This window comes from Ranitomeya imitator, chromosome 9 (genome assembly GCF_032444005.1).
Source record: "Ranitomeya imitator isolate aRanImi1 chromosome 9, aRanImi1.pri, whole genome shotgun sequence".
In the NCBI taxonomy this organism is placed as follows: domain Eukaryota; kingdom Metazoa; phylum Chordata; class Amphibia; order Anura; family Dendrobatidae; genus Ranitomeya; species Ranitomeya imitator.
In genome coordinates this window covers 117785275-117813132 of record NC_091290.1, presented here as the reverse complement: position 1 = coordinate 117813132, position 27858 = coordinate 117785275, and the positions used below count along the sequence as shown (strand labels likewise).

Sequence of the window (27858 nt, the reverse complement as noted above, 5' to 3'; positions counted from 1 at the left end):
AATTTCCATCTGTTGTCTATTCCATTTGCACAACAGCATGTGAAATTGATTGACAATCAGTGTTGCTTCCTAAGTGGACAGTTGGATTTCACAGAAGTTTGATTTACTTGGAGTCATATTCTGTTGTTTGTGTTCCCTTTTTTTGAGCAGTGTATATATACAGTGGGGCAAAAAAGTATTTAGTCAGTCAGCAATAGTGCAAGTTCCACCACTTAAAAAGATGAGAGGCGTCTGTAATTTACATCATAGGTAGACCTCAACTATGGGAGACAAACTGAGAAAAAAAAATCCAGAAAATCACATTGTCTGTTTTTTTATAATTTTTTTTGCATTTTATGGTGGAAAATAAGTATTTGGTCAGAAACAAACAATCAAGATTTCTGGCTCTCACAGACCTGTAACTTATTCTTTAAGAGTCTCCTCTTTCCTCCACTCATTACCTGTAGTAATGGCACCTGTTTAAACTTGTTATCAGTATAAAAAGACACCTGTGCACACCCTCAAACAGTCTGACTCCAAACTCCACTATGGTGAAGACCAAAGAGCTGTCAAAGGACACCAGAAACAAAATTGTAGCCCTGCACCAGGCTGGGAAGACTGAATCTGCAATAGCCAACCAGCTTGGAGTGAAGAAGTCAACAGTTGGCGCAATAATTAGAAAATGGAAGACATACAAGACCACTGATAATCTCCCTCGATCTGGGGCTCCACGCAAAATCCCACCACGTGTGGTCAGAATGATCACAAGAACGGTGAGCAAAAATCCCAGAACCACGCGGGGGGACCTAGTGAATGAACTGCAGAGAGCTGGGACCAATGTAACAAGGCCTACCATAAGTAACACACTACGCCACCATGGACTCAGATCCTGCAGTGCCAGACGTGTCCCACTGCTTAAGCCAGTACATGTCCGGGCCCGTCTGAAGTTTGCTAGAGAGCATTTGGATGATCTAGAGGAGTTTTGGGAGAATGTCCTATGGTCTGATGAAACCAAACTGGAACTGTTTGGTAGAAACACAACTTGTCGTGTTTGGAGGAAAAAGAATACTGAGTTGCATCCATCAAACACCATACCTACTGTTAAGCATGGTGGTGGAAACATCATGCTTTGGGGCTGTTTCTCTGCAAAGGGGCCAGGACGACTGATCCGGGTACATGAAAGAATGAATGGGGCCATGTATCGTGAGATTTTGAGTGCAAACCTCCTTCCATCAGCAAGGGCATTGAAGATGAAACGTGGCTGGGTCTTTCAACATGACAATGATCCAAAGCACACCGCCAGGGCAACGAAGGAGTGGCTTCGTAAGAAGCATTTCAAGGTCCTGGAGTGGCCTAGCCAGTCTCCAGATCTCAACCCTATAGAAAACCTTTGGAGGGAGTTGAAAGTCCGTGTTGCCAAGCGAAATGCCAAAAACATCACTGCCCTAGAGGAGATCTGCATGGAGGAATGGGCCAACATACCAACAACAGTGTGTGGCAACCTTGTGAAGACTTACAGAAAACGTTTGATCTCTGTCATTGCCAACAAAGGATATATTACAAAGTATTGAGATGAAATTTTGTTTCTGACCAAATACTTATTTTCCACCATAATATGCAAATAAAATGTTAAAAAAACAGACAATGTGATTTTCTGGATTTTTTTTTCTCAGTTTGTCTCCCATAGTTGAGGTCTACCTATGATGTAAATTACAGACGCCTCTCATCTTTTTAAGTGGTGGAACTTGCACTATTGCTGACTGACTAAATACTTTTTTGCCCTACTGTATATGGTATATTTATCAAAGTATACCTTTTTTTATCTTTTTAAGATCAATGTGTTTTCAAAAGTAGATTGTTGATACTCGAAGATCTGTAAACTCAATCTTGGTTTGTTGATTGAGGCCCTTCCTAATCTGAATCCACATAGATCCTTAACATCATTGCCAATTTTGTCTAATTGTGGATGTTTTTAGTTTTGTGGAAAAAAAATTAAATTTCCAGAAACAATCAATAAAATCACCTTTTAATCTTAAAGTGGGACATTACAGAGCAAACCCTTGCAGGCAGAATAAAATAATCAGTATATAGCACTATTAGTTACTGGGGCCGATGTAACCAAAATGAAATTTATTCTGCGTCTGCCAGCCCTAACTGCGTCTAATTATATTACGTAGAGTAATGTTGTGACATTCATGGACTGGGGGAATGTATCTATTTATTCATCGTTTACCACATTCTGTTTGTTCCTGCTCTTTGGATTTGGCAGTATAAAGGCTTACAAAGGAGTTTCTGTGCCCTAAAAAGTGTTTAAATATCAACTGTGCCTACTGTCTTTTAAGAAAGATCTCAGGGCACTTTAATTTAGAGAACTACAGAAACGCAGAATGGACTTTTACATAATATATACTAAATTGATATGCCTTAAATGTCTGATAGATTTGGGTTTCATCCCTGTTAACGGCACCTATTTCGGAACTTACTGTCTTACTCCACAAAAATGGAAAGGTGGCCGTGTGTTGTTCTCTCCATTCACTTCTTTCGGAGTCACAAAAACATCTGCTCAAGAGACCCTTTTCTGAAGGTAAGACATCCATCTATCAAACATATATTGTCAATAATGGTTTTTAAGCTGCACCATACCAGTCTCCTTGCTTTCTTGAGACCACTTACCACTGTCGTCACCACTTGGTGTGGGACGTTCTGAGATGTTGTACCTGTTCCAAATTAAATTGTAAAGTCCAAATACATGCACGGAGAGCCACGCTGATACATGGAGCATCACGACAGATGTCTGTTTATTACATAGTCGGTCACATCTGTATGACATGCGTATGCAATGCAATTTTAGCATGTGCTTTACATTGAGTAAAACTGTCATTTAAAGAGTTTTTCTAACAAAATATTCTTCAAAAAACAGATATAAATATGTAAGTGAGATATTTAATCATTGCTTTGCATGTGTAGCTTACTATATATGTATTTAAGTAAAAAATAAATGATAGGGAAAAAGAATGGTGTGGGTTCCCCTGAAATTTCAATAACCAGCTGAGGGAAAGCCGACAGCTGGGGGCTGCTGTTCATAGCCTGTTAAGGGGATAATAAACATGGAGCTTCCCAGGCTATTAATATCAGCTCACATCTATATACTTAGCCTTTACAGTTTATTAAAATGACTGACCCTCCCCTCCAAAAAAAATTGACGTGGCCACCCCCTATAATTAATAACCAGCAAAAGCTAGACAGACAGCTGCGGGCTGGTATATTAATAGGCTAAGAAGGGGTCGTGGATATTTGCCCTTTGACAGACTGAAAAATCAGCTCTCAGTCTCACCAGAAATTACGCATTATTAAGATGCGCCAATTGTGGTATTTATCCTTCAATCTTCCCACTTTCACTGGTGCGGTGGCAAGTGGGGTAATAGTATTGGGTTTGATGGCAGCATTGTATTGGAAACTGCCATTATAAAGCTGACATCAACCCCCATAATATTACCCCACTTGCTCCTGCATCGAGGCAATAGGAAAGAGCTGAGGCCAAGTGTCAGAATTGGCACTACTGTACTCGGCTGATGGGTTTTCTAAGAGATGAAGTTCAAATTAGATGGCACATGCGTGGTCCGTGTGCCATGTTTTTTTTTCTTTGAGGAGTATGAGCCCTATATAAAATAAAGCAAAGAGACTAATGCATAAACCAAAATAAAACAAAATCTTTTGCCTCCCACAGCAGCAAGTGACCTACTATATCAGCGCTGCTATTCTTAATGAGTGATCTTGTGCCACTTGACTGCTGCAGCCAGTGAACAGTTGCTAACCGACTACAGCCTTTACTAATCGGCTTATTATTAATTAATTATGCATTGCTTATATAGCTCTATCATATTCCATAGCACTTTCCAGACATTATAATCCATTGGGGCTCACAATCTACATTCCCTATCATTATGTCTTTGGAATGTGGGAGGAAACCGGAGACTCCGGACAAAACCCACCCAAACACAGGGAGAGCATACAAACTCCTTGCAGATGTTGTTCTTTGTGAGATTTGAACCCAGGACCCCAGGGCTGCAGCGCTAACCACTGAGCCACCATACTGCCCCTAATTTTGCAGTTGGAATTCGAGCAGATGACTGTTTTGATGCAATAGTAAAGGCCTGCATCTAATCATTGGCTGATGATTGACTGCAGCAAGTGACACAACAATGTTATGTTACCCACTGTGAATAGCCGTGCCAACATCGCAGGCATGGTGCCGCTGAGGGAGATGAATGTTTATTGTTTTTGTTTTATATGGGGCACTGAAGGAATTAAGCAGGAGTTCTGCAAAAGTGGACAACATCTTTAAACTTTCGACATGGACCCATGCAACATAGTGCCCAAAACAGTCTTGGGCTGCATTTACATGTCCATGTTTTACTGTCTGTGTGCATACCGTGATTTCCAGACTGGCTACAAGTCTTCTTACTTGATTTCAATAATCACATGTCTCTGAGGTTAGAAAGTTCAGGCCAGGACACCCATGGGAAGTCGAGAAATCACTCTCTGATCTAAAAAAAAAAAAAAAATCAGCTTTAATCCAAGTTCTGATGGTAAATGGGTACCGTTGGCAACAGCAGAAATTTGTGTATTGGACCCTTTCATCTCTACATTGCTGCCTTATCTCCACGAGGACCTACTCTGCAACATCTGCTTCTGTTGCCAAGCACCGCCATAGTCATTCTACGGCTGGTGCTGGTGTAGATTTTGGTTCCAACGTCTCTATTATGGATGATTCAGGCTTGGTCCAGCCACTAAGATTAAGGTGGCTACTTCCTGCAGTCCCGGTCACCCTGGCAGTATGGTGTGAGCTCCCTGCTCCAGCCAATTAGCACCACACCCTAAATAAGCTTCCAGCTTATTACTGGAAGCTGCCAGATATTGTCTAGTGCTCCTGTGTTACAATCTTGTTTGTTTAGCTCCAGTATAGGGTATATGTTTCCTGTTTTTGACCGTGGCTTGTTTTCACTATTCTTGCTTCTTCTGATTTTGTACTTTTCCTGCCATCTTGGTTCTGATCCGACTACCTGACCACTCTGGCCAGCCTGCACCACCATACAGCAGCTTATTCAGTGGCTCCAGCTCAAGGGCCCCATGTTTTTAAATGCAGATCCTTCTGTAGGTGTTAAAGGGTGAAGTCCAGGGCAACCCCTGAGATCTGGTAAGTGGAGTAGCTTGCACTACGCCTACCCATTTTAGAGCTGACAAGTGACCTCTGACAAATCTACATTACAATTGTAAGATCATTTATGGCTCTTTTAGTAGAGAAGGAATATTACTCACTTGAGGCCATTTCTGTGACACCTTTACCTAGTGCTGTGCTATTTTTTCCAATAAAATGACAGTCACCATGATGGGATACGAGTAGACCCCATTAACGGCAATGACGACTATCTGTCATTGTTTGTGTCCAGTATGTGATGAATCTCTTGGCCTCTTTTTTTTTTCTGTTCATGAACAGGGAAAATTAAATCCTAAATGTTGGTGTGAACAGAGTCTAAAAAATTTTATTTTGTGGCAATTCAACTATTAGCTAAAATATTCTTGAGGATCATTTTTTTAGTCAATCGGTTAAAGGCTAGTCTGGTGGTTTAAACTAGCATATTAGGAGTAGTATTCCCTACAAATGAATTAATAGGTGTCTGCACAGACTACAGTTTTCCAGATGACTAAGGCTACTTTCACACTAGCGTCGGCCCGTCGTACCGACGCAGGTTGTGAAAAAAATGTACAAAGGAGGCAGCGGATGCGGTTTTTCAACGCCTCCGCTGCCCCATTGTAATGTCCGGGGAGGAGGGGGCGGAGTCCGGTCGCGCATGCGTGGTCGGAAATGGCAGACTCGACGCACAAAAAAAGTTGCATGTAACTTTTTTTGTGCCGAGTGTCTGCCAAAACACGACGACGGATGCGACGTGTGGCCATACGTCGCAATGCGTCGGCTAATGCAAGTCTATGGAGAAAAAAACGCATCCCTCGGGCAACTTTGCAGGATGCGTTTTTTCTCCAAAACGACGCATTGCGACGTACGTCACACAACGCAAGTGTGAAAGTAGCCTTACATATGACGGTACACACAGCACGAATAAAGAAATAATTGACAGTCATCGGGATAGAGAGTGTTTATCTCCAGATGTACAGGAGGACTTCTACTCCCAAATACCCATTTTTAACATTTCCCCTCTACATATCCTTAAGTTTGTTTTAAGGTATTAAAAAAACCTAAAAGTTTAGTTTAACTATAGCCATTGAAAATGGGGGATATTTTTTTTTGAAGGTCTTGTGTTCATTACTGTCAAGCAAATAACCGGATTGGTGTAAGCAAAGATGGGGATAATAAAACTTGACATTTAATATATAATTAAAATATTAAGGCAAAAGAAGACATTTGGATAAGAACCCAGATAGGCCTGCCCTTCGTATACAGGCCCGGCTGAAGCAATAGTTTGCTGTAAATGGCTAATTGTGTCAGCACCACTACCATCTGAGCAAGGAAACCTAATAGGTTGTCATACACGAAATGTAGGTCAATAACCATATAAAAGACCTTTGAATGGTCTCATCCAGTGTAGGTAAGTAATGGACCTCTGGCATCTGTCTTCCAGTGTTCATGTGGGACTGCAAGCATCCAAGGTGCTATTTAGCATTCCACACCATGGACTGAGACCATGATGTCATTATAAAAGATCAGCGCCTCCCAATGTGTTTCATCCCTCCTGGGACTCATTCGGGGATATGACAGCCAGGATGGATGACTCTGCTGTATCAGGCAGCATACAGAGCCTCTGTTTTGTGACGGATTTGGCTGCGTCATTCATCCTGACTGCCATATCCCCTGGTGGCAAGTGGGGCAATATTTGTGGTGTTGATGTCATCTTTGTGTAGCCAGGTGACATCAATCCCACGGGTTAGAAATGGAGAGGCGTTTATAAGATGCCTATCCATTACTAACCCAATAATCATATTGTAAAAAAGACCTTTATTGGAAATAAAATTCCACACTCTGTTTTATTTTTAAATATTTTTTAAAAAAATTATACTCTCTTTATGCCCATTCCATTGAAGCCCTTTTCCCCTGTTAAAAAAAATGGAAAAAAACAACCAGAATACTCACCTGATGCCCATTCCATTGAAGCCCTTGCCTCCTTGTTAAAAAAAAAATAAAATAAAAAAACAGCCATATTACTCACCTGTCCAAAGTGATGATTAACAATACTGTCCCACACTGTAATCCATGTGTGCGATATGTGGTTTACGACCTGGCCGGTGGCATGATGCGACCGTCCAGGCTGAAAACCATGGGTGAATGAGATCACCATGAGAATTTTCTCACGGTGCTCACGATGATCTCCTTGAGGTAAACACAGTTCATCTGGCCGCTCACAGTGAAGTGTGAGAAATCGGCATCAATGACCGGCGGTGAACTCTATGACTGTAAGCCATAATCCTCAACATTAACAGAAATAAACACTTGAAATAGATCACTCTGCTTGTAATGACTCTATATAATGACTTATTGTATTGAAGAACTTAAATAATTTAACTTTTTTATGATATTCTAATTTTGTCAGTAGCACTTGTATATGAAGAGATTCATCGCACACTCTAGGCTGATGCAAACCATTTCCAAAGCCACCTCATATATTTCTTGAGGAGTCAGACCAGGTGTCTCTTCAAATATTTTTAAAAGTGAAGCATGAAAAGAGTTATTGATCCTCCAAGCCACAGGGATTTGCAATTTAACAGTCACAGGATCAAAAACGTTAATCTTATAAGGACCTACAAAATTACTATATCACAATGGGCATGTTACTATCCGGCATCTTCTTATCTTTCTCTCTCGTAACTTCATAATTGGGCCTCCTGATGATCCAGAAATGTTGAAACGCGTCGAGGTATGAGTCACAGACTGACATTATGAATGAACTACGAAATGATAAGTTTCATCTGATTTTCTATATGTGGTGTGCTTTAAATGCCTTTTTAACAATATTATTAATGTTGTCTAGACTAGATTACTTTCTATGTTATCTGAATGTCTAGGGCCAAACTAGACAAGTTAGGGCGAGCTGGGGCGCCAAATCCCATAATACAAGGGTGCCAACCTTTGCTGCTAGGTAGGAACAGCCTAGCGGACATCCTAGGGATAAGTAGGTCCATTTTTGTGATATATCACCTGGGATAGCATTACTGATCCGATACATAACACAGAAATTATTCATATCTATGATAAGTCATCAACCATTTTATGGTGAATTTATTAGATTCACATTTATAGAATATCAAAAAATTGTCAGGATCCGATTTTCTATTATGTCTACAAGAGAGTATTGCTAATTTACCGTAGACATAAACTCTGTTTTTCACTATGCACAGGGGTTTATTGGGTGCATTTTATTCATTTTCTAAATTTATGTTTTTAAAGGTACTCATGTACTTCTGTCGCTAACTCACCCTTTTGATCTTAATCAAATTGTATGCCTAAGGACCTGCAAACCTTCTAGATCTTTAAAGGTAGATTTTTTTTGAGGACATCCACATAAAATCCCCCCGCTATAAAGACAGGAACTTACATACTTTTGCGATTGGTACCTCTTTGGTCTGGTCACGGTTTACCAAAAGACCCCTTTCGACCTCTTTCCAGGTTTTAATAAGTCACCAAGAAGATCTCTCCTACTCTTGCATGGTGGATAGCTCCCAAATACTGGATGAAAACCCCCTCCCCACAACAAAAAAGGTCCAGGTAGCTGTAGAGGTATGGTTACTTAGAGAAATTCAACAAGGGGCAGGAATTCCACTCGGTCTTCTTGAGTAGACAAAACCTCTCAAATACTGCTCTACTTCTTGGTTCATACATTGTGGTTGCCCATTAGTCTCGGGATGATAAACTAAGTAAAAAGACTGCTTAATACTCAATATTGAGCAAAAGTTTTCCAGAAAGTAAACCCCTCTATAAAAAAGATATAAAAAAAATATAAAGCACGCAAGGGCATGTAGATTTAGTATGTTGTGCGTTTTTAAAAAAAATAAAGCTATGGATTCAAATCAGATTGATCCATACTGGTTTGACTAAAATAAGTGGAGAAAAAAATGTTTTGTTTTTTTCCCCCTTCTTACTGTTAATACACAGAAGCATTGTACTGTGCAGTGTTATACTATTGGCCAGTTGTGCTATAGAGACCGGTAACAAAGAAATATGATGCATAAAGTCCCCTGTGAAGGTACAATGGGGTCATATACAGACCGAAAAGGGCACCTTTGCAAAAACAGTATGCTGGCACTTTTGCGTCTCTGGGAGAAGCCACTTGATGTTTTTGGAGGTGGTAGTGGGCCCATTTAGCTTTTTTTTGGCCTCTGTGAAGATGCACAGATGGTACCAACGGTATGTCCACCCCTGGGTAGGGCCCTCTAAATGCTAATTGTCTCTTATTGCTGTGTACAACTTGTATATGTATACTTGTTCTTCTAGAATGTGACTTTTTATTTTTTGCCATTTTTCAGCTATTTACAACTAATTGCATAAATCCATCTCGTTGCACATTGTTGGCTTCCATGTCCTCAACCGGCAAAACTCAATGACAAGCTTTGTGACTCGCAATGTCTGCGGGATATGAATGCAATTTGGAAACCTGACTCAAAGTATTTGTTAGTCATTAGTTATTTCTTTCTTCCAGGTGCTTTCCTAATCCCATACACATTATTCCTAATCATTGCCGGAATGCCGCTATTCTACATGGAATTAGCTCTTGGACAATATAACCGAGAAGGAGCGGCCACTGTATGGAAGATCTGCCCCTGTTTCAAAGGCAAGTAGTCAACTTTATTCTTTTGTATGGTTGAACAAGTGGAAAATAAAAGAGGATTATCCTAAGGTTTACACTTTATTCATTCCTATCTTTTGGTATTTTATGTTTTAAGGCTGTAAAACTACAACCAATTCATTGGGTTTTCAACTGTAAAGGTCTATAAACCAGGTTGTCTCCATGATCACTCGGGGTGGAATTAAGACTTAATGGTCATGAGATTGTAGCACATAAGCGTAAGACAGTCCAAGTAAAAGTTTTAAGCCATCGGACAATAACCTTACCTTAATCTTCAGAATTGCAAAGATCTTAGAGCTACAAACTAGTGACGAAAGACCTTTTGTAAGACAGAGCTCCTTTATCCCAAACTCCTGGACCTAATAGCTGAAAATTTTGGATATACTTCTATTTAGCAAAAAATAAAAACTGTTCAAATAAAGAACATATTAGAGTAAAGTAATACAGAGGATTTTCTACTTATCCTCAGAATTTTCAGCAGTAAGGTCCTGGTCCTCTTACAAGGGTCTTTCGTCATGAACTTTCACCTAAACTAATAGAGGATTTTCTCTTCATCCACATAATTAGGCTGGGGTCACACAAGTGTGTATGCTCTCACCTGAGAGAATTGCCTCACTTTTATGCTGAGTTTGATCAGAGTGTTACCCGATTCTTTCAAATGAGGAGAAGATGAAGAAAAAAATGTCTGCTTCTTCTCTATTTTGTCATTCGGTGGAAATCGGAATGGACTTAGATGTTTTCCAAGTCTGATGTGTTCCACAGACTTCTTGACTTGGATGGCCGAGTGCGATCCGAATATCAGATCAAACTGTGGCATGCTATGACTTTCCCAACTGGGTCCGAGAAAAGAAAAAATCAGGCATGCGCGACCCTATAGAACAACGTTAGTCTGAGTGCGATCCGATGTATTGACGGATTACCCTTGGACCGATACTATAGTCTTCTGCACAAGCCCTTATACTTTATATTTTGCGGTGGTCTCCTTTCCTTTGTGAAATGTTCTCTTTTTCGCAAAAACTTTTTTCTACATGCAGTTTGTGTGGCACAGCCTGAGTGGGGGAAGCCAAAAAAAAATTCTCTAGGTATCAATAGGAAAATCATCAGAAAAGGCGTTTTTCATCAACTTTCTTATGCTACCAATGTAGAGCTTGTACAAAGCAAGTCTCAAACCCTAATGGACAGCATATGGAAAAAGGCCGAAAGAAATATGGCACCATGTGTGTATATAAGTGTACTTGAATAAAATCACATATCATCTATACATGTGAACTGAGCCAAAAGTTTCCAGTTTTTGCTCTTATTTTATTCCAACTACTCCCCCTGAGTATTTAGTCTTTTATTTTTTGTTAAACAGTATTTTTTCCTTAGTGCAAATTTTAATGGTCTTTCAAGGGGGTCTTCTTCCAAGAAGGTGATAATGCTCAGCAGCGTAAAGACATGCCCCTGAGGATCCTGTGATTCCAAGGGGTGGAGCTCAAAGGGTAGTAATGCACAGCAGCCTAAAGACATGCCCCTGAGGATCCTGTGATTCCAAGGGGTGGAACTCAAAAGGTAGTAATGCACAGCAGCCTAAAGACATGCCCCTGAGGATCCTGTGATTCCAAGGGGTGGAGCTCAAAGGGCAATTCTACCGTCACATGCAGCATTAATTCTGCATTTTCTTTGTGCAAATTGAAAGCTACTTTTTACTGTATCAGTAAAAGCTATGAGATTTCAGGAATCTCTTGCACGCACTTGATTGAATTTTTTTTCCCCCCTGAGTGAATTTTGAGAACTGAAGGACTTTTGAAATCTTCAGCATGACAATTTTTTCAGTGAAAAAAAAAACACTGTAAAAAAACTCGAGTTCTTTTTAATAAATTTATTAAATATTTTTCTGTAGACAAAGCACTCGTGAAATCTGCCCCTGAAAATATGTGACAAAAAGCAGGAAAGTTTTGAATGCAGTTTTTACTGCCAAAAAACAGGTTTTGGCTGCAGAAAGAGCCCGAAAGCTGCATGTGAACATAACCTGACTTTTTGGAGGCCTACGGAATGATAATAAAGCCTCACTGTTGTTTACTGATGTCCTATTATGGGTGAATACTATGGAAGGATGCATGAGACCTTAGAGGGGTTGTCTGGTCTAAAACAAGTCTGCCTGCACTCTATGTGATGGCAGACTTGGGAATCCTTACATAGAGCACTCTACACACTGTAAGGATTCTCTGGTGCCAACGCTGGGAATGGCAGTCATGTGACTGCAAGTATGTGGGATGCATACTCCCGGGCAGAATCTGACTAGACTGTTTTTGGCCTCACTCAATGGACGTGTATTGCGTGAGGCTGGAGACAGACTAGTTCGATTCTGGCCAGAAGTATGTAAATCGCATACTTGTGGTCACATGACCGCCATTCCCGGCGGTGACACTGGAGAATCCTCACCGTGCGGGCATTGTGAGGAGCCACAAGTCTACAGTTACATAATGACTAAAGACTTGTTGATTTAGACCAGACAACCCTTCGAAAGGACCAGTCCCAAGTTATTACCAATCCACAGGAACCCCATGACTGGCACCCCCATCAATCCAGAGAACAGGTCCCTGAAATGACCCATTAGAATGGAACGTTGGCTGCACATGGGCAGCTCCACTCCATTCAATATCTATGTGACTGCTGGAGATAGCCAAGTGCTCTACACTGCCATTTATGGCAACTCCATCAACCATGAATGGAGCGATGGAGTATCTCAGAACCATGCCCTCATGGTCCCTTATTCGCCTTAGAATAACCCTCTAAAGAGGTTCTGCGCCGGACATACTATGAATGTCTGAGATGTACAGGAAGCCTAGTGCCATGTCCTCATGATGTAATTGTATTGCAGTTTTTGAAGTGATTTTTGCAACATTTTTGGCAAAACACAGTGGTTTTAGCAGCAATATTATGGCTCATACCAAAAACTCCCATTAGTCAAATGACCCAAAGATGGTTTATTATAGAACATATAGTGACCCAAATCCAAAAAAACCATCGGCGGTACAAGTATGATAGCAATCCAAGACTTGCAAAAGACAGGCAACAATATTGTATGTTGATGTTGCCAAAAACTTTTAGTTGACGTTTTCTTCACCTGGTTTTTAGTAGCCCTTAATAGCCCATCATGAACCATATAATACTGTAAGTAAAAGTACACTCTTTGTGCAACATTTCGGAGTCAATGGTGACAATTTCTATGACTTAAAGCAGCCGTACAATTTTGTAGTAAATTTCAAACAGATCTTCGTTACTGATGTTCTTTTTTCCACCGTCCAGGTGTGGGATACAGTGTGATATTAATCGCGCTCTATGTGGGCTTCTACTACAACGTCATCATTGCGTGGTCATTATATTATCTTGTTTCGTCCTTCACCTCGGAGCTTCCTTGGACCAAATGTGGGAATCCATGGAACAATGAAGACTGCACAGACCTGAATCAACTGAACGTCTCTCTTAGTAACGGGACCACATACGCCAAGTATAAACTAACGCCAGCTGCTCAGTTTTATGAGTAAGTTTCTCTTTTAAGACTGTATCTGTGATTTATTTCTTTTTGGATCTATTGATACATTATTGAACATAGAGTATTTCTTGTTTCATCTTTCTTTACACTTTTTACTTTAGCTTTTTTTATTTTGCAAAGAACAAAGCAAACTTCACAACTCTAAACTACATAATGTAGGAAGCTAATACTGGGCGATTTACATGTAACATTGAAATTAGTTTTCCCTTTATTCTATTACACGCCTATACTTTAAGAAACTTTAAAGGGGTTGTCTGGTTTTCTGAATCCTTGCAGCACTTTCTGTTTATTTTCCAGGGTTGCTGCCAAGACTGGGTGCTAAATGACCGTAATTATGCGATTTGCATACTTGCGGTCACATGCCGACTAGACGTGCCCGACCTCATTCAACACAACTGAAGTGAGCGTGGCTGAGCAAGTCTAGTAGGAATGTGAATGAATGTATGAAAATTGCATACTTGCAGTCATGAGACTGCCCAATCTCAGCAGCAACCCTGGAGAATTCTGACAGCATGCGGTTCATGCTGTAAGGATATGTTCATACGCAATGTTTTTGTAAGACTTTTTCATACACATTAAAAGCTCCTTTTTACAGTACCAGCAAAAGCAATGAGAATCACAAAGATTTACAAGGGTTCCATATTATTACTCAGTATTGCACTTTCTGTGCCAAGTATGATTTTCTAGAAGCTGATCAAGCAGCGATCTCCTCTCTCCAGAAAAACTGCTTTTTTAAACCTACCAAGTACTTTGGAATTTACCCCATGGATAGGGATTAGGGCACTTTTGACCTGTGGTGTTTCTTGCTCCATGTGTTGAAAACATCAAGCAATAAGAAACAGTCTTTTTGCGTTTGCCCCTGATGTTATTCGTCTATCAACCTTTTTTAACTTTGTTTAGGGAATTCATCATGGCATCTTTTACTTTTATAGTCTCGCTTCTCTTACAGTTAAGTAAAAAGTACATTCCCGCTTGTTACAATTGCAATCCTGGGTATAAATATATTATGGGAGAGATCTCTGTATTGACTTTGATACAGCAGGTAAAACAAGTAAATTTATTTCTAAAGGTGCTATTGACATGAAATCGCCATCAGATGTTGGTAACAACCCATCCAATTCACACAGGCAAAGAAATCACCACATATATCCATAAATTAACTTGCATAATAATGAGAAATGACACGGGGGAAAAAGTATTGCACACATGAAGGAAGAGAGGTACAAAAAAACATTGAAAGTCATGACCCCACCTGAAATCTATTAGATATTAGAAAGAAATCCATCCACTTGGTGAAACATATCAGCTGGTTTAACTGATGGCCTGTAAAAATGTGTCTCATTGCCAGGGTGCCACCCAATAAATCTCTCATGATGTGCAAACAAGTGAGCTGTCTCAAGATCTTCACAACCTTATTGTTGTGAAACATACTGAAGGCATTGATTAAAGAAGAATTTCTAAACTACTTAGAGATCCAGTGAGTACTGCTGGGGCCATAATTTGAAGGTGGAAAAATCACAATTTCAACATAAACCATCAAGGCCCAGGTGCTCACCACAAGATTTCAGACAGAATAGTGAAAAGAATTATCAAAAGGGTTGCCCATGTGCCAAGCACCACCAATGGAGAGTGAAAGAAAGACATGGAATCTGCAGGTACAATTATTTCAAAGAAAACAATAAGTAATGCACTCAACCTCCATGGTCTGTGTAGCTCCTGTGTCCCTGCATGCTTCCTTCCTCCCCCTACGTGGACATGAACTTACTTCACCCCTGTGGCCCCCGTCCCTCACTTTTGCGGCTACTGCTGGGGTGTGCACATTTCCCACAGATCCTCAGGCACTGTGCTTAAGGTATGCCCCAGCCCTCTTTAAAGGACATTGCACACCGTACTAAAGTGTCCCCAGCCAATGGCTGGGAGACACTTATTTAAGGCACTTCCACCTGTTGGGAGGTGCCTGAGCAACATGTTCCCTCTGCTTGTTGCATGCTTGCTAGTTCTCGGGTTTCCTGTTCTAGTTTGTCTTCTAGTATCTGCCTGTATACCAGCCATGCTTGCCTGCACCTGCCTTGCCCATCTGTATACCAGTCGTGTCAGCATGCACCTGCCTGCAACTACCGTGCTCACCTGTATACCAGCCTGTGCTTGCCATGCTTGCCTGTATACCAACCAGCACCTGCCAGTGCCTGCCTGTATACCAGCCGTTCCCGCTAGCACCTGCGGTTCTTGCTGTGCCTGCCTGTATCAACTGTACTCTCCTTCTGGGCCATTCCAGCTACCTGCCCCTTGGGGGTCAGCTGCCGTGTGTCCATGGTCTTTCCTAGTGTAGCACTTGATGTCCATCTGGAGCCAAGTCTAACCCCACCAACAGGGTGTCTGGTGAAGAGTTAGGTAATCGCCTAGTTATACCCTTCCAGGATTTTCTCTGACCATGAAACACTGGTTCCACCACACCCGTTGCAGCCTGTATGCATGCTCACCAAGCAAGACTATATTGCTGAACAAAAAACGTGTTAAAGCTTTTTTTTTTTTTAAATGTGCTCAATAACACTTAGACAAGACAGTGAAATACTGGGATAATATAGTCTGGTCATATCAGACCAAAATTGAACTCTTTGGATGTCATAATACACATAGTGTTTGGAGGTCAAAAGGTACTGCATATCTCCCAACACCATACCAGCAGTAAAGTTTGGAACATCATGGTGGGGGCTGTTTTTTTTAGCATACAGCACTGTGAAAGTTCACATAATTGAAAGAAAAATGAATGGACAAATGTACTTATACATTCGTGATAAAAATCTGCTGCCATCGACCAGGGTGATGAAGATGAAATGAGGGTGGACCATGGGCGGACATACCGCCGGTTCAGCCTGTGCAACTGCACCGGGGCCCGGAGCGGGAGGGGGCCCCGAAGGACCGAGAAAGCAGGGCGGTGAATGACAGCTAACAGGAGAAGCAGGGGGCCGCTCTGCTGCACGCATGTGATATGAACTTCAAAAGGGCCCCCCTGCTGACCTCTCCTGTTAGTATTCATTATGCTGCTGTCCGGCTGTCACTGGTGCGGTAGCCATGGTGACGGCAGACGCTGGAACAGAGGAGCCAGGGAGAAGGAGGGGGGGGTGTCGGTGACTCACTGAAGCTTCCGCTCTGTTTGAGTCCCTGTGCTGCTGTGCACGTGCGCATCCAGTGATCCCTCGGGTCGGGAGTCGGGACTGGGATACATGAGAATGCGGGGGAGAGGGGCTGAGGAGGGATCACTGGGTTAGGTAGGAGAAGGGCCGGGTACTAAAATGGTCCACTACAGGTCCTTCTCAAAAAATTAGCATATAGTGTTAAATTTCATTATTTACCATAATGTAATGATTACAATTAAACTTTCATATATTATAGATTCATTATCCACCAACTGAAATTTGTCAGGTCTTTTATTGTTTTAATACTGATGATTTTGGCATACAACTCCTGATAACCCAAAAAACCTGTCTCAATAAATTAGCATATCAAGAAAAGGTTCTCTAAACGACCTATTACCCTAATCTTCTGAATCAACTAATTAACTCTAAACACATGCAAAAGATACCTGAGGCTTTTATAAACTCCCTGCCTGGTTCATTACTCAAAACCCCCATCATGGGTAAGACTAGCGACCTGACAGATGTCAAGAAGGCCATCATTGACACCCTCAAGCAAGAGGGTAAGACCCAGAAAGAAATTTCTCAACAAATAGGCTGTTCCCAGAGTGCTGTATCAAGGCACCTCAATGGTAAGTCTGTTGGAAGGAAACAATGTGGCAGAAAACGCTGTACAACGAGAAGAGGAGACCGGACCCTGAGGAAGATTGTGGAGAAGGACCGATTCCAGACCTTGGGGAACCTGAGGAAGCAGTGGACTGAGTCTGGTGTGGAAACATCCAGAGCCACCGTGCACAGGCGTGTGCAGGAAATGGGCTACAGGTGCCGCATTCCCCAGGTAAAGCCACTTTTGAACCATAAACAGCGGCAGAGGCGCCTGACCTGGGCTACAGAGAAGCAGCACTGGACTGTTGCTAAGTGGTCCCAAGTACTTTTTTCTGATGAAAGCAAATTTTGCATGTCATTTGGAAATCAAGGTGCCAGAGTCTGGAGGAAGACTGGGGAGAAGGAAATGCCAAAATGCCTGAAGTCCAGTGTCAAGTACCCACAGTCAGTGATGGTGTGGGGTGCCATGTCAGCTGCTGGTGTTGGTCCACTGTGTTTCATCAAGGGCAGGGTCAATGCAGCTAGCTATCAGGAGATTTTGGAGCACTTCATGCTTCCATCGGCTGAAATGCTTTATGGAGATGAAGATTACATTTTTCAGCACGACCTGGCACCTGCTCACAGTGCCAAAACCACTGGTAAATGGTTTACTGACCATGGTATTACTGTGCTCAATTGGCCTGCCAACTCTCCTGACCTGAACCCCATAGAGAATCTGTGGGATCTTGTGAAGAGAAAGTTGAGAGACGCAAGACCCAACACTCTGGATGAGCTTAAGGCCGCTATTGAAGCATCCTGGGCCTCCATAACATCTCAGCAGTGTCACAGGCTGATTGCCTCCATGCCACGCCGCATTGAAGCAGTCATTTCTGCCAAAGGATTCCCGACCAAGTATTGAGTGCATAACTGAACATTATTATTTGTTGGTTTTTTTGTTTGTTATTAAAAAACACTTTTATTTGATTGGATGGGTGAAATATGCTAATTTATTGAGACAGGTTTTTTGGGTTATCAGGAGTTGTATGCCAAAATCATCAGTATTAAAACAATAAAAGACCTGACAAATTTCAGTTGGTGGATAATGAATCTATAATATATGAAAGTTTAATTGTAATCATTACATTATGGTAAATAATGAAATTTAACACTATATGCTAATTTTTTGAGAAGGACCTGTATATAGGGGGATGGGATGGCGATCCCCCGGTACAATGTCTAAGATTACATGGAGTGCACAGTGACATCTGTGCATCGTTACCTCAGGGATGATCTTCAAGTGTCTGTGCTCTGGAGTCCGCAGCTTGGAGCGGGGAGCTGCTGCAGACTCAGCGCAGAGGACGAGTGTGGACCAGGCTGACAGGATCTTTGCTGCCTGGTGGAAATGTTGTAAGTATACAGTTTTGTTTTGAAAAATAAAGCAACAACTATTTATATATGAACTATGTTGGGAGTAGTGATCAATAGGGTTGAGCGAAACGGGTCGAAATTGTTCAAAAGTCGCCGACTTTTGGCAAGGTCGGGTTTCATGAAACCCGACCCGACCCCAGTGGGGGGTCGGCCATGAAGTCGGCGATCTTTTGAATCTGGAATCGGAATTCCGATCCCGATTCCCGATATGTTTAAGATATCGGGAATTGGTATCGGAATTCAGATTAAAGTGTAAAATATAGAATTAAAATAAAATATATTGCAATACTTACCCTCTGACGCGCCCTGGTACTAACCGGCAGCCTTCCTCCTTCGAATCCGCGCTTCTAGGACCTTGCCGTGACGTCGCGGTGACGTCGCGGCTTGTGATTGGCCGCGCGGCCGCCCATGTGACCGCTCGCGCGGCCAATCACAAGCCGCGACGTCACCCGCGACGTCACCGAAGGTCCTGGAAGGGCTGATTCTTAGGAAGGAAGGCTGTCGGAAGGAAGCAGGGCGCTTCCGAGGGTGAGTATATACCTAATAGGAATATACTCACCCTCGGAAGCGCCCTGCTTCCTTCCGACAGCCTTCCTTCCTAAGAATCAGCCCTTCCAGGACCTTCGGTGACGTCGCGGCTTGTGATTGGCCGCGCGAGCGGTCACATGGGCGGCCGCGCGGCCAATCACAAGCCGCGACGTCACCCGCGACGTCACCGAAGGTCCTGGAAGGCTGATTCTAAGGAAGGAAGGTTCCCGGTTAGTACCAGGGCGCGTCAGAGGGTAAGTATAAGGATATTTTTTATTTTAATTCTATATTTTACACTTAAATATAGATCCCAGGGCCTGAAGGAGAGTTTCCGCTCCTTCAGACCCTGGGAACCATGGAAACCCAATGCACTGCATTGGGTTTCGAGTTTCGGCCGACCCCGACCCCGACTTTTTTATAGGATCGGCCGATTTCACTCGACCCGACTTTTCCAAAAGTCGGGTTTCGTGAAACCCGACCCGATCCTATAAAAGTGAAGGTCGCTCAACCCTAGTGATCAATAGTCATAAGCGAGCATGTTTGGATAAAGTGTTATCTGAGCATGCTCAAGTGCTAATGGAGCATCTTCGGCGTTGTCTTATAATATGTTCGAGTTTCCGCTGCTGCACGATTCGTGGCTTTTTGACATCCGCAACACAAGCAGGAATGATTCCCTGTTTGTTAGGCAACCCCTGCATCAGCCCACATGAAGCGGTGGGGAGTCAAAAATAAATATTATTCAAGCACGCCAAAAACACTCCGCACACAAGCATGTTCGGATAATGCCTTATCTGGGCACGTTCACTCATCACTAATGTCAGAGACCTAAGGAAAGTGACATATCCTCATATTCAGTGCACAGTGGCCCGATAGTGACAGCACCAGCCTGGTCTTTGTCCGCTGCAATCTCACATAGACCATAAGGGTGTGTTTCCACATGGCGGATTTGCTGCAGATTGGACACTGCGTTCATCCACAGCTGCAGATGTTACAGCATAGTGGGGGAAATTCCATCCCCACTATGCGTACAAAGACGCAGGTGGCAGACCTGTGCATACGCACATGCGGCGTGGTATATGTATCTAAAGTGTATGTATGTATGGTATATCGGTATATGTATGTAAGGTGTATGTATGTACGGTATATGTATGTGTATCTGTGAATGTACGGTATATGTACGTACTGTGTGTATGTATGTACGGTATATGTATGTATCTGTGTATATGTACGGTATATCGGTATATGTATGTAAGGTGCATGTATGTGCGGTATATGTATGTGTATCTGTGACTGTATGGTATATGTATGTACAGTGTGTGCATGTATGTACGGTATATGTATGTGTATCTGTGTATGTATGGTATATGTATGTGTATCTGTGTATGTATGGTATATGTATGTGTATCTGTGTATGTACGGTATATCGGTATATGTATGTAAGGTGTATGTAAGCACAGTATGTGTATGTACGGTATATCGGTATAAGTATGTAAGGTGTATGTATGCACGGTATGTGTATCTGTGTATGTACGGTATGTCGGTATATGTATGTAAGGTGTATGTAAGCACGGTATGTGTATGTACGGTATATCGGTATATGCATGTAAGGTGTATGTATGCACGGTATGTGTATCTGTGTATGTACGGTATATGTATGTAAGGTGTATGTAAGCACGGTATGTGTATGTACGGTATATCGGTATATGCATGTAAGGTGTATGTATGCACGGTATGTGTATCTGTGTATGTACGGTATGTCGGTATATGTATGTAAGGTGTATGTAAGCACGGTATGTGTATGTACGGTATATCGGTATATGCATGTAAGGTGTATGTATGCACGGTATGTGTATCTGTGTATGTACGGTATGTCGGTATATGTATGTAAGGTGTATGTAAGCACGGTATGTGTATGTACGGTATATCGGTATAAGTATGTAAGGTGTATGTATGCACGGTATGTGTATCTGTGTATGTACGGTATGTCGGTATATGTATGTAAGGTGTATGTAAGCACGGTATGTGTATGTACGGTATATCGGTATATGCATGTAAGGTGTATGTATGCACGGTATGTGTATCTGTGTATGTACGGTATATCGGTATATGTATGTAAGGTGTATGTAAGCACGGTATGTGTATGTACGGTATATCGGTATAAGTATGTAAGGTGTATGTATGCACGGTATGTGTATCTGTGTATGTACGGTATGTCGGTATATGTATGTAAGGTGTATGTAAGCACGGTATGTGTATGTACGGTATATCGGTATATGCATGTAAGGTGTATGTATGCACGGTATGTGTATCTGTGTATGTACGGTATATCGGTATATGTATGTAAGGTGTATGTAAGCACGGTATGTGTATCTGTGTATGTACGGTATATCGGTATATGTATGTAAGGTGTATGTAAGCACGGTATGTGTATGTACGGTATATCGGTATAAGTATGTAAGGTGTATGTATGCACGGTATGTGTATCTGTGTATGTACGGTATATCGGTATATGTATGTAAGGTGTATGTAAGCACGGTATGTGTATGTACGGTATATCGGTATAAGTATGTAAGGTGTATGTATGCACGGTATGTGTATCTGTGTATGTACGGTATATCGGTATATGTATGTAAGGTGTATGTAAGCACGGTATGTGTATGTACGGTATATCGGTATAAGTATGTAAGGTGTATGTATGCACGGTATGTGTATCTGTGTATGTACGGTATGTCGGTATATGTATGTAAGGTGTATGTAAGCACGGTATGTGTATGTACGGTATATCGGTATATGCATGTAAGGTGTATGTATGCACGGTATGTGTATCTGTGTATGTACGGTATATCGGTATATGTATGTAAGGTGTATGTATGCACGGTATATATATCATCCGAGTGCTGTGCGATATACGCTGACCCCGGCAATGGAGGAGATGGAGAAAGTCATTTCTCCGCAGCTGTGCTCCGATTCTCTCTGTGCGAGAGGCTCGGAGCACAGACGCATGACATTCGGCTCCTGCTCGCAGCAGAGCAGGAGACGGGGGTCATTAGCATATCGCATCCGATGCCATACGCTCATCTGACGCCGGCCTACGCAGCATACCGGGCAGGGAGGGGGGCCCAGACACATTTCTTGCACAGGGGCCCCAAGCTGTTAGTGTCCGCCCCTGGGGTGGACATTTTAGCAAAACTATGATCCAAAACACAGAGCAAAAAAATAAAGCTGCTAAAATGTCCTAGCCAATCACAAGACCTGAATTTAGAAAATTTATGGAAGGAACAAAAGCTCAGAGTTCATTGAAGGAGCCCTGGGGACCTTCAGGATGTGAAGAGAGTTTGTGTGGAAGAATGGGCCAAAATCACACCTGAGCAATGCCTGCTACTAGCTTTTTCATACAGGAGGCGTCTTGAATAGGGTTGAGCGAAACGGATCGTTCATTTTCAAAAGTCGCCGACTTTTGGCAAAGTCGGGTTTCATGAAACCCGACCCGATCCCTGTGTGGGGTCGGCCATGCGGTACGCGACTTTCGCGCCAAAGTCGCGTTTCGTATGAAGCGCCAATGAAGGGGCGTGGGCAGAGTGATGACATAGGTCTTAGGGGCGTGGACGCCTATCGCCATGTTGTCGCTTGTGCGCTGTAGCGATTTGCACTGTGTAACACCAGCTTGAGAGAGAGAGAGAGAGAAAAAAAATCCCATTGGCTTTGCATTGGGTTTCGTGTTTCGGTCGATCCTCGACTTTTCGCCATAATCGGCCGATTTCACTCGACTCAACTTTTGAGATAGTCGGGTTTCGCGAAACCCGGCTCGACCCTAAAAAAGTCAAGGTCGCTCAACCCTAGTCTTGAAGCTTCATTACCAACAAAGGCTTTCTATGAAGTATTAAATATATTTCAGTAAGTGTGTTCAATACTTTTTCCCTGTGTCACTTCTCGTTATTACTAGTGGTGAGTGAATATACTCGTTACACGAGATTTCTCGAGCATGCTCGGGGGTCCTCCGAGTATTTTTTAGTGCTCGGCGACTTTGTTTTTCTTGCCGCAGCTGAATGATTTACATCTGTTAGCCAGCATAAGTACATGTGGGGATTCCCTAGCGAGAATTTCATGTCAGTAGCACCTTTAGAAATATATTACCTTAGAAAATTGGTGACTTGTTCAATACTTATTTCACCCATTGTATATTTTCACTGGTAACTTCTCAACCTTCTTTCTTCTAAAAGTAATCTTAAATTTTTATCTTTCTGGGTACTTATAGTTTAGCTGTTCTGTTCATTGTTTTGGTTGATCTCACCTACTGTTACGGCTACGACTGCAGATGCGGCCGAGCCGACGCCTCCATGTCGCCTGACCAGGACGGTGTGGGCGAGTGTCCCAAAAAGGGATGCAATGTGGACCCACTGGACCACATAGAGTAACCTGGACCTACCCAGACTGGGGAAGGGCAGCGAGCAGGGTCTGTGGCAGCTGAGCATGTGAACTAGATGTTGATATGCAGAACTAGACTACACCGCACAACTTCAGGTATGAAGAAAAGTTTACTTAAATGAAAGCACAGTAAATAACAAAACATAATGATGTCAGGATCCCGATTCCACACGTCTAGGAAGGGTACAAGTCTCAGACGTCAGCGATGGCAGGAGTTGATGCAGTCCAGGGTCATCTGGCACGGGTTTACTAGAACGGCCTCTCTCTCAGGCATCAGGCATAGCACAGGCTCAGCAGGAGAACATCAGACACTGACCCAGAAGGACGTCGTCACAGGGTGGACCTCAGGCCACAGGCAGGACATCGGACACTGGATAGACATCTGGGACACTGGCGTGGCAGCCCAGGGCATCAGGACATCGGACATAGGAAAGACATCAGGACAAAACAGGACATCAGGTCATGGGCAGGACATCTGGACAAAAGCAGAACATCAGGTCACAGGCAGGACATCAGGAACATAACACAAAGGACACAGTTCAGACAGGATCAGGTACTGGATATGCAGCCTCCAGGACAGGCGGATCTGGGTACTCTGCCCCCAGAACAGGCAGAAAACACAAACGGACTGGATATGCAGCCTCCAGGATAGGTGGATCTGGGTACTCTGCCCCCAGAACAGGCAGAAAAAATCAAGAAACAAACGGATCTGGGTATTCTGCCTCCAGAGAAGGTGGGATCTGGGTACTCTGCCCCCAGAACAGGCGGTAGACAGGTATCCGCTTTCCCAGAACAGACTGCTGACCGAACGGGAGCTGCTTACCTAACTCACTAGTCAAGACACAGAAACGCAATGCAATGCTCTGGCAATGCCCAACAGGAAAGAGGGAGTTTATAAAGAAGCTTCCCCTCAGCGATAGGCTGAGGAAAGCAACACAGGTGCACACTCAAACCCTGATAAAAGCAGGGTAGGTGTGGCCGCACGCACCCTAAGCACAACCAGAAACCATTACAGCACAGATAGTACAGGAACTGTGGCTTGCCTTAGGGCACCTGGCAGCGACTGCTAGCCTGGACACACGTGGAAAGTTATGCACCAGCTGCAGAGGACTTCGCAAGCCGTGGCTAGCTTCCACAGCGGCTGCCAGGGACCGCACATGCGAGTGGCCATGCAGCAGAGCAAAGACATCACAGCACATGTACAGCTATGCAGCGGTGGCAGGGAACTGAGCAGCATCCATACAGGTAACAGACAACAGTATCCCTGCAAGTTAGGGGGAGAGGAGCAAGGGTTAACGCAGAGACATGCAGAGTAACACCGAAGAAACAATGTATAAACCCAGCGGTGTTACACCTGCTAAGGTTTTATTATGTTCTGAAGTCCAGAACTGCACACAGCCTCTGCCCCCTGATGACCACATGCACTTAGGGATTCCCAAACAAAGCGCCTTCGAAAGGGAAGTGGAAAAAAATAGCTGTTAGATAGTGGTAGTTAGGGAATTTTGAATCCCATTAGAAAATAGTTTAGATTATGTCATTAAATAAATAGGAATTTGGGAGGAAAAATAATTTGGACTTCAGACCACCCCTTTAAGTTTTATGGTCAACTATGGTCTCTCTCTCTCTCTCTCTCTCTCTCTCTCTCTCGGTGTTACACAGTGCAAATCGCTACAGCGCACAAGCAACAACATGGCGATAGGCGTCCACGCCCCTAAGACCTATGTCATCACTCTGCCCACGCCCCTTCATTGGCTGAAAAAAATGGCGCCAAGCGCGTCATACGAAACGCGACTTTGGCGCGAAGGTCGCGTACCGCATGGCCGACCCCACACAGGGATCGGGTCGGGTTTCATGAAACCCGACTTTGCCAAAAGTCGGCGACTTTTGAAAATGAACGATCCGTTTCGCTCAACCCTAGTTTTAAGCCATAATTGCATGCATTTAGGTAGAAAAAAAAGATTGATCCCAAAGGTATGCTACGTCATCATCTCACGAGACCGCAATGCACTCTTCAGACCGGAGCGCGCGAGGAGAGTCGGTAACCGCTTCGATCCGGGGGCCAACGGAAGGTGAGTATATAAATTATTTTTTATTTTAATTCTTTTTTTTTTTAACAGGGATATGATGCCTACATTGCTATATACTACGATGGCTGTGCAATGTACTATGCAGGCTGTGCAATATACTATGCACGCTGTGCAATGTACTACGCACGCTGGGCAATATACTACGCGGGCTGTGCAATATACTACGCGGGCTGTGCAATGTACTATGCGGGCTGTGCAATGTACTACACGCGCTGGGCAATGTAAATGCGGGCTGTGCAATGTACTACGCGCGCTGGGCAATATACTACGCGGGCTGTGCAATATACTACGCGGGCTGTGCAATGTAAATGCAGGCTGTGCAATGTACTACGCGCGCTGGGCAATATACCATGCGGGCTGTGCAATATACTACGCGGGCTGTGCAATATACTGCGCGGGCTGTGCAATATACTACGCGGGCTGTGCAATATACTACGCGGGCTGTGCAATATACTACGCGGGCTGTGCAATATACTACGCGGGCTGTGCAATATACTACGCGGGCTGTGCAATATACTACGCGGGCTGTGCAATATACTACGCGGGCTGTGCAATATACTGCGAGGGCTGTGCAATATACTGCGAGGGCTGTGCAATATACTGCGAGGGCTGTGCAATATACTACGCGGGCTGTGCAATATACTACGCGGGCTGTGCAATGTAAATGCAGGCTGTGCAATGTACTACGCGCGCTGGGCAATATACCATGCGGGCTGTGCAATATACTACGCGGGCTGTGCAATATACTGCGCGGGCTGTGCAATATACTACGCGGGCTGTGCAATATACTACGCGGGCTGTGCAATATACTACGCGGCCTGTGCAATATACTACACGGGCTGTGCAATATACTACGCGGGCTGTGCAATGTAAATGCAGGCTGTGCAATGTACTACGCGCGCTGGGCAATATACCATGCGGGCTGTGCAATACACTACGCGGGCTGTGCAATATACTGCGCGGGTTGTGCAATATACTACGCGGGCTGTGCAATATACTACGCGGGCTGTGCAATATACTAAGCGGGCTGTGCAATATACTAAGCGGGCTGTGCAATATACTACGCGGGCTGTGCAATATACTACGCGGGCTGTGCAATATACTACGCGGGCTGTGCAATATACTACGCGGGCTGTGCAATATACTACGCGGGCTGTGCAATATACTACGCAGGCTGTGCAATATACTGCGAGGGCTGTGCAATATACTGCGAGGGCTGTGCAATATACTACGCGGGCTGTGCAATATACTACGCGGGCTGTGCAATATACTACGCGGCCTGTGCAATATACTACGCGGGCTGTGCAATATACTACGCGGGCTGTGCAATATATACGCAGGCTGTGCAATATACTGCGAGGACTGTGCAATATACTGCGTGGACTGTGCAATAAACTGCGTGGGCTCTGCAATATACTGCGTGGGCTGTGCAATGTACTGCGTGGGCTGTGCAATGTACTGCGTGGGCTGTGCAATGTACTGCGTGGGCTGTGCTATACACTACGTGGCCTGTGCTATACACTACGTGGCCTGTGTTATACACTACGTGGCCTGTGTTATACACTACGTGGCCTGTGTTATACACTACGTGCGTCGGCTGTTATATGCTACGTGAGCTGTGTTATATGCTATGTGGGCTGTTATACACTCTGTGGGCTGTGCTCTATATTATGTGGGTGTGATATGTACTCTGTGGGCTGTGTTATATACTACTTGGCTGTGCTATATACTACGAGCTCTGCTATATACTATGTGGCTCTGCTATTTACTACTCGGGCTGTTATATACTACGTGGCTGTGCTATATACTACGTGGCCGGCCGCGAACAATCAGCGACAGGCGCAGTCTGGCCGTGAATTGGCACGGGAGTTGAACCACGCTTCGCTAATTGGTTGCGGCCGGCCAAATCCTGTGTATTCAATGTATTATTCTACATACATATTCTAGAATACCTGATGCGTCGAATCGGGCCACCATCTAGTCTATATATATAATTGTCAAAGGGGTACTTCCGTCTGTCTGTCTCGGAAATCCTGCATCGCTGATTGGTCTCGCCTGCCTGTCCTGGCTGCCGCGACCAATCAGCGATGGGCACTCCCTACTTCAGTCCAGTCATTTGCCCGGCGCCCGCTCCATTTTCTCCTGCCGTCAGTGCCCGCTCCATACTCCCGTCTAGTCACTGCTCACACAGGGTTAATGCCAGCGTTAACCAACAGTGTTATGCCGCGGGTAACGCTGTCTATACAGCATCAATAGTAAAAAGATCTAATGTTAAAAATAATAAAAAAACATAAAACCTG

The 27858-nt window shown here is 43.5% G+C and overlaps 1 protein-coding gene across 1 annotated transcript in view; it reads left to right on the top strand.

Moving 5' to 3' along the window:
• Positions 1 to 27858, top strand: part of SLC6A2 (solute carrier family 6 member 2) — a 98594-nt gene that overhangs the window by 35169 nt on the left and 35567 nt on the right. Inside the window, exons 3-4 of the mRNA XM_069738590.1 lie at positions 9687 to 9818; positions 13125 to 13359. Coding sequence (XP_069594691.1) covers positions 9687 to 9818; positions 13125 to 13359 — 367 coding nt within the window. The remainder of the gene's footprint in view (positions 1 to 9686; positions 9819 to 13124; positions 13360 to 27858) is intronic.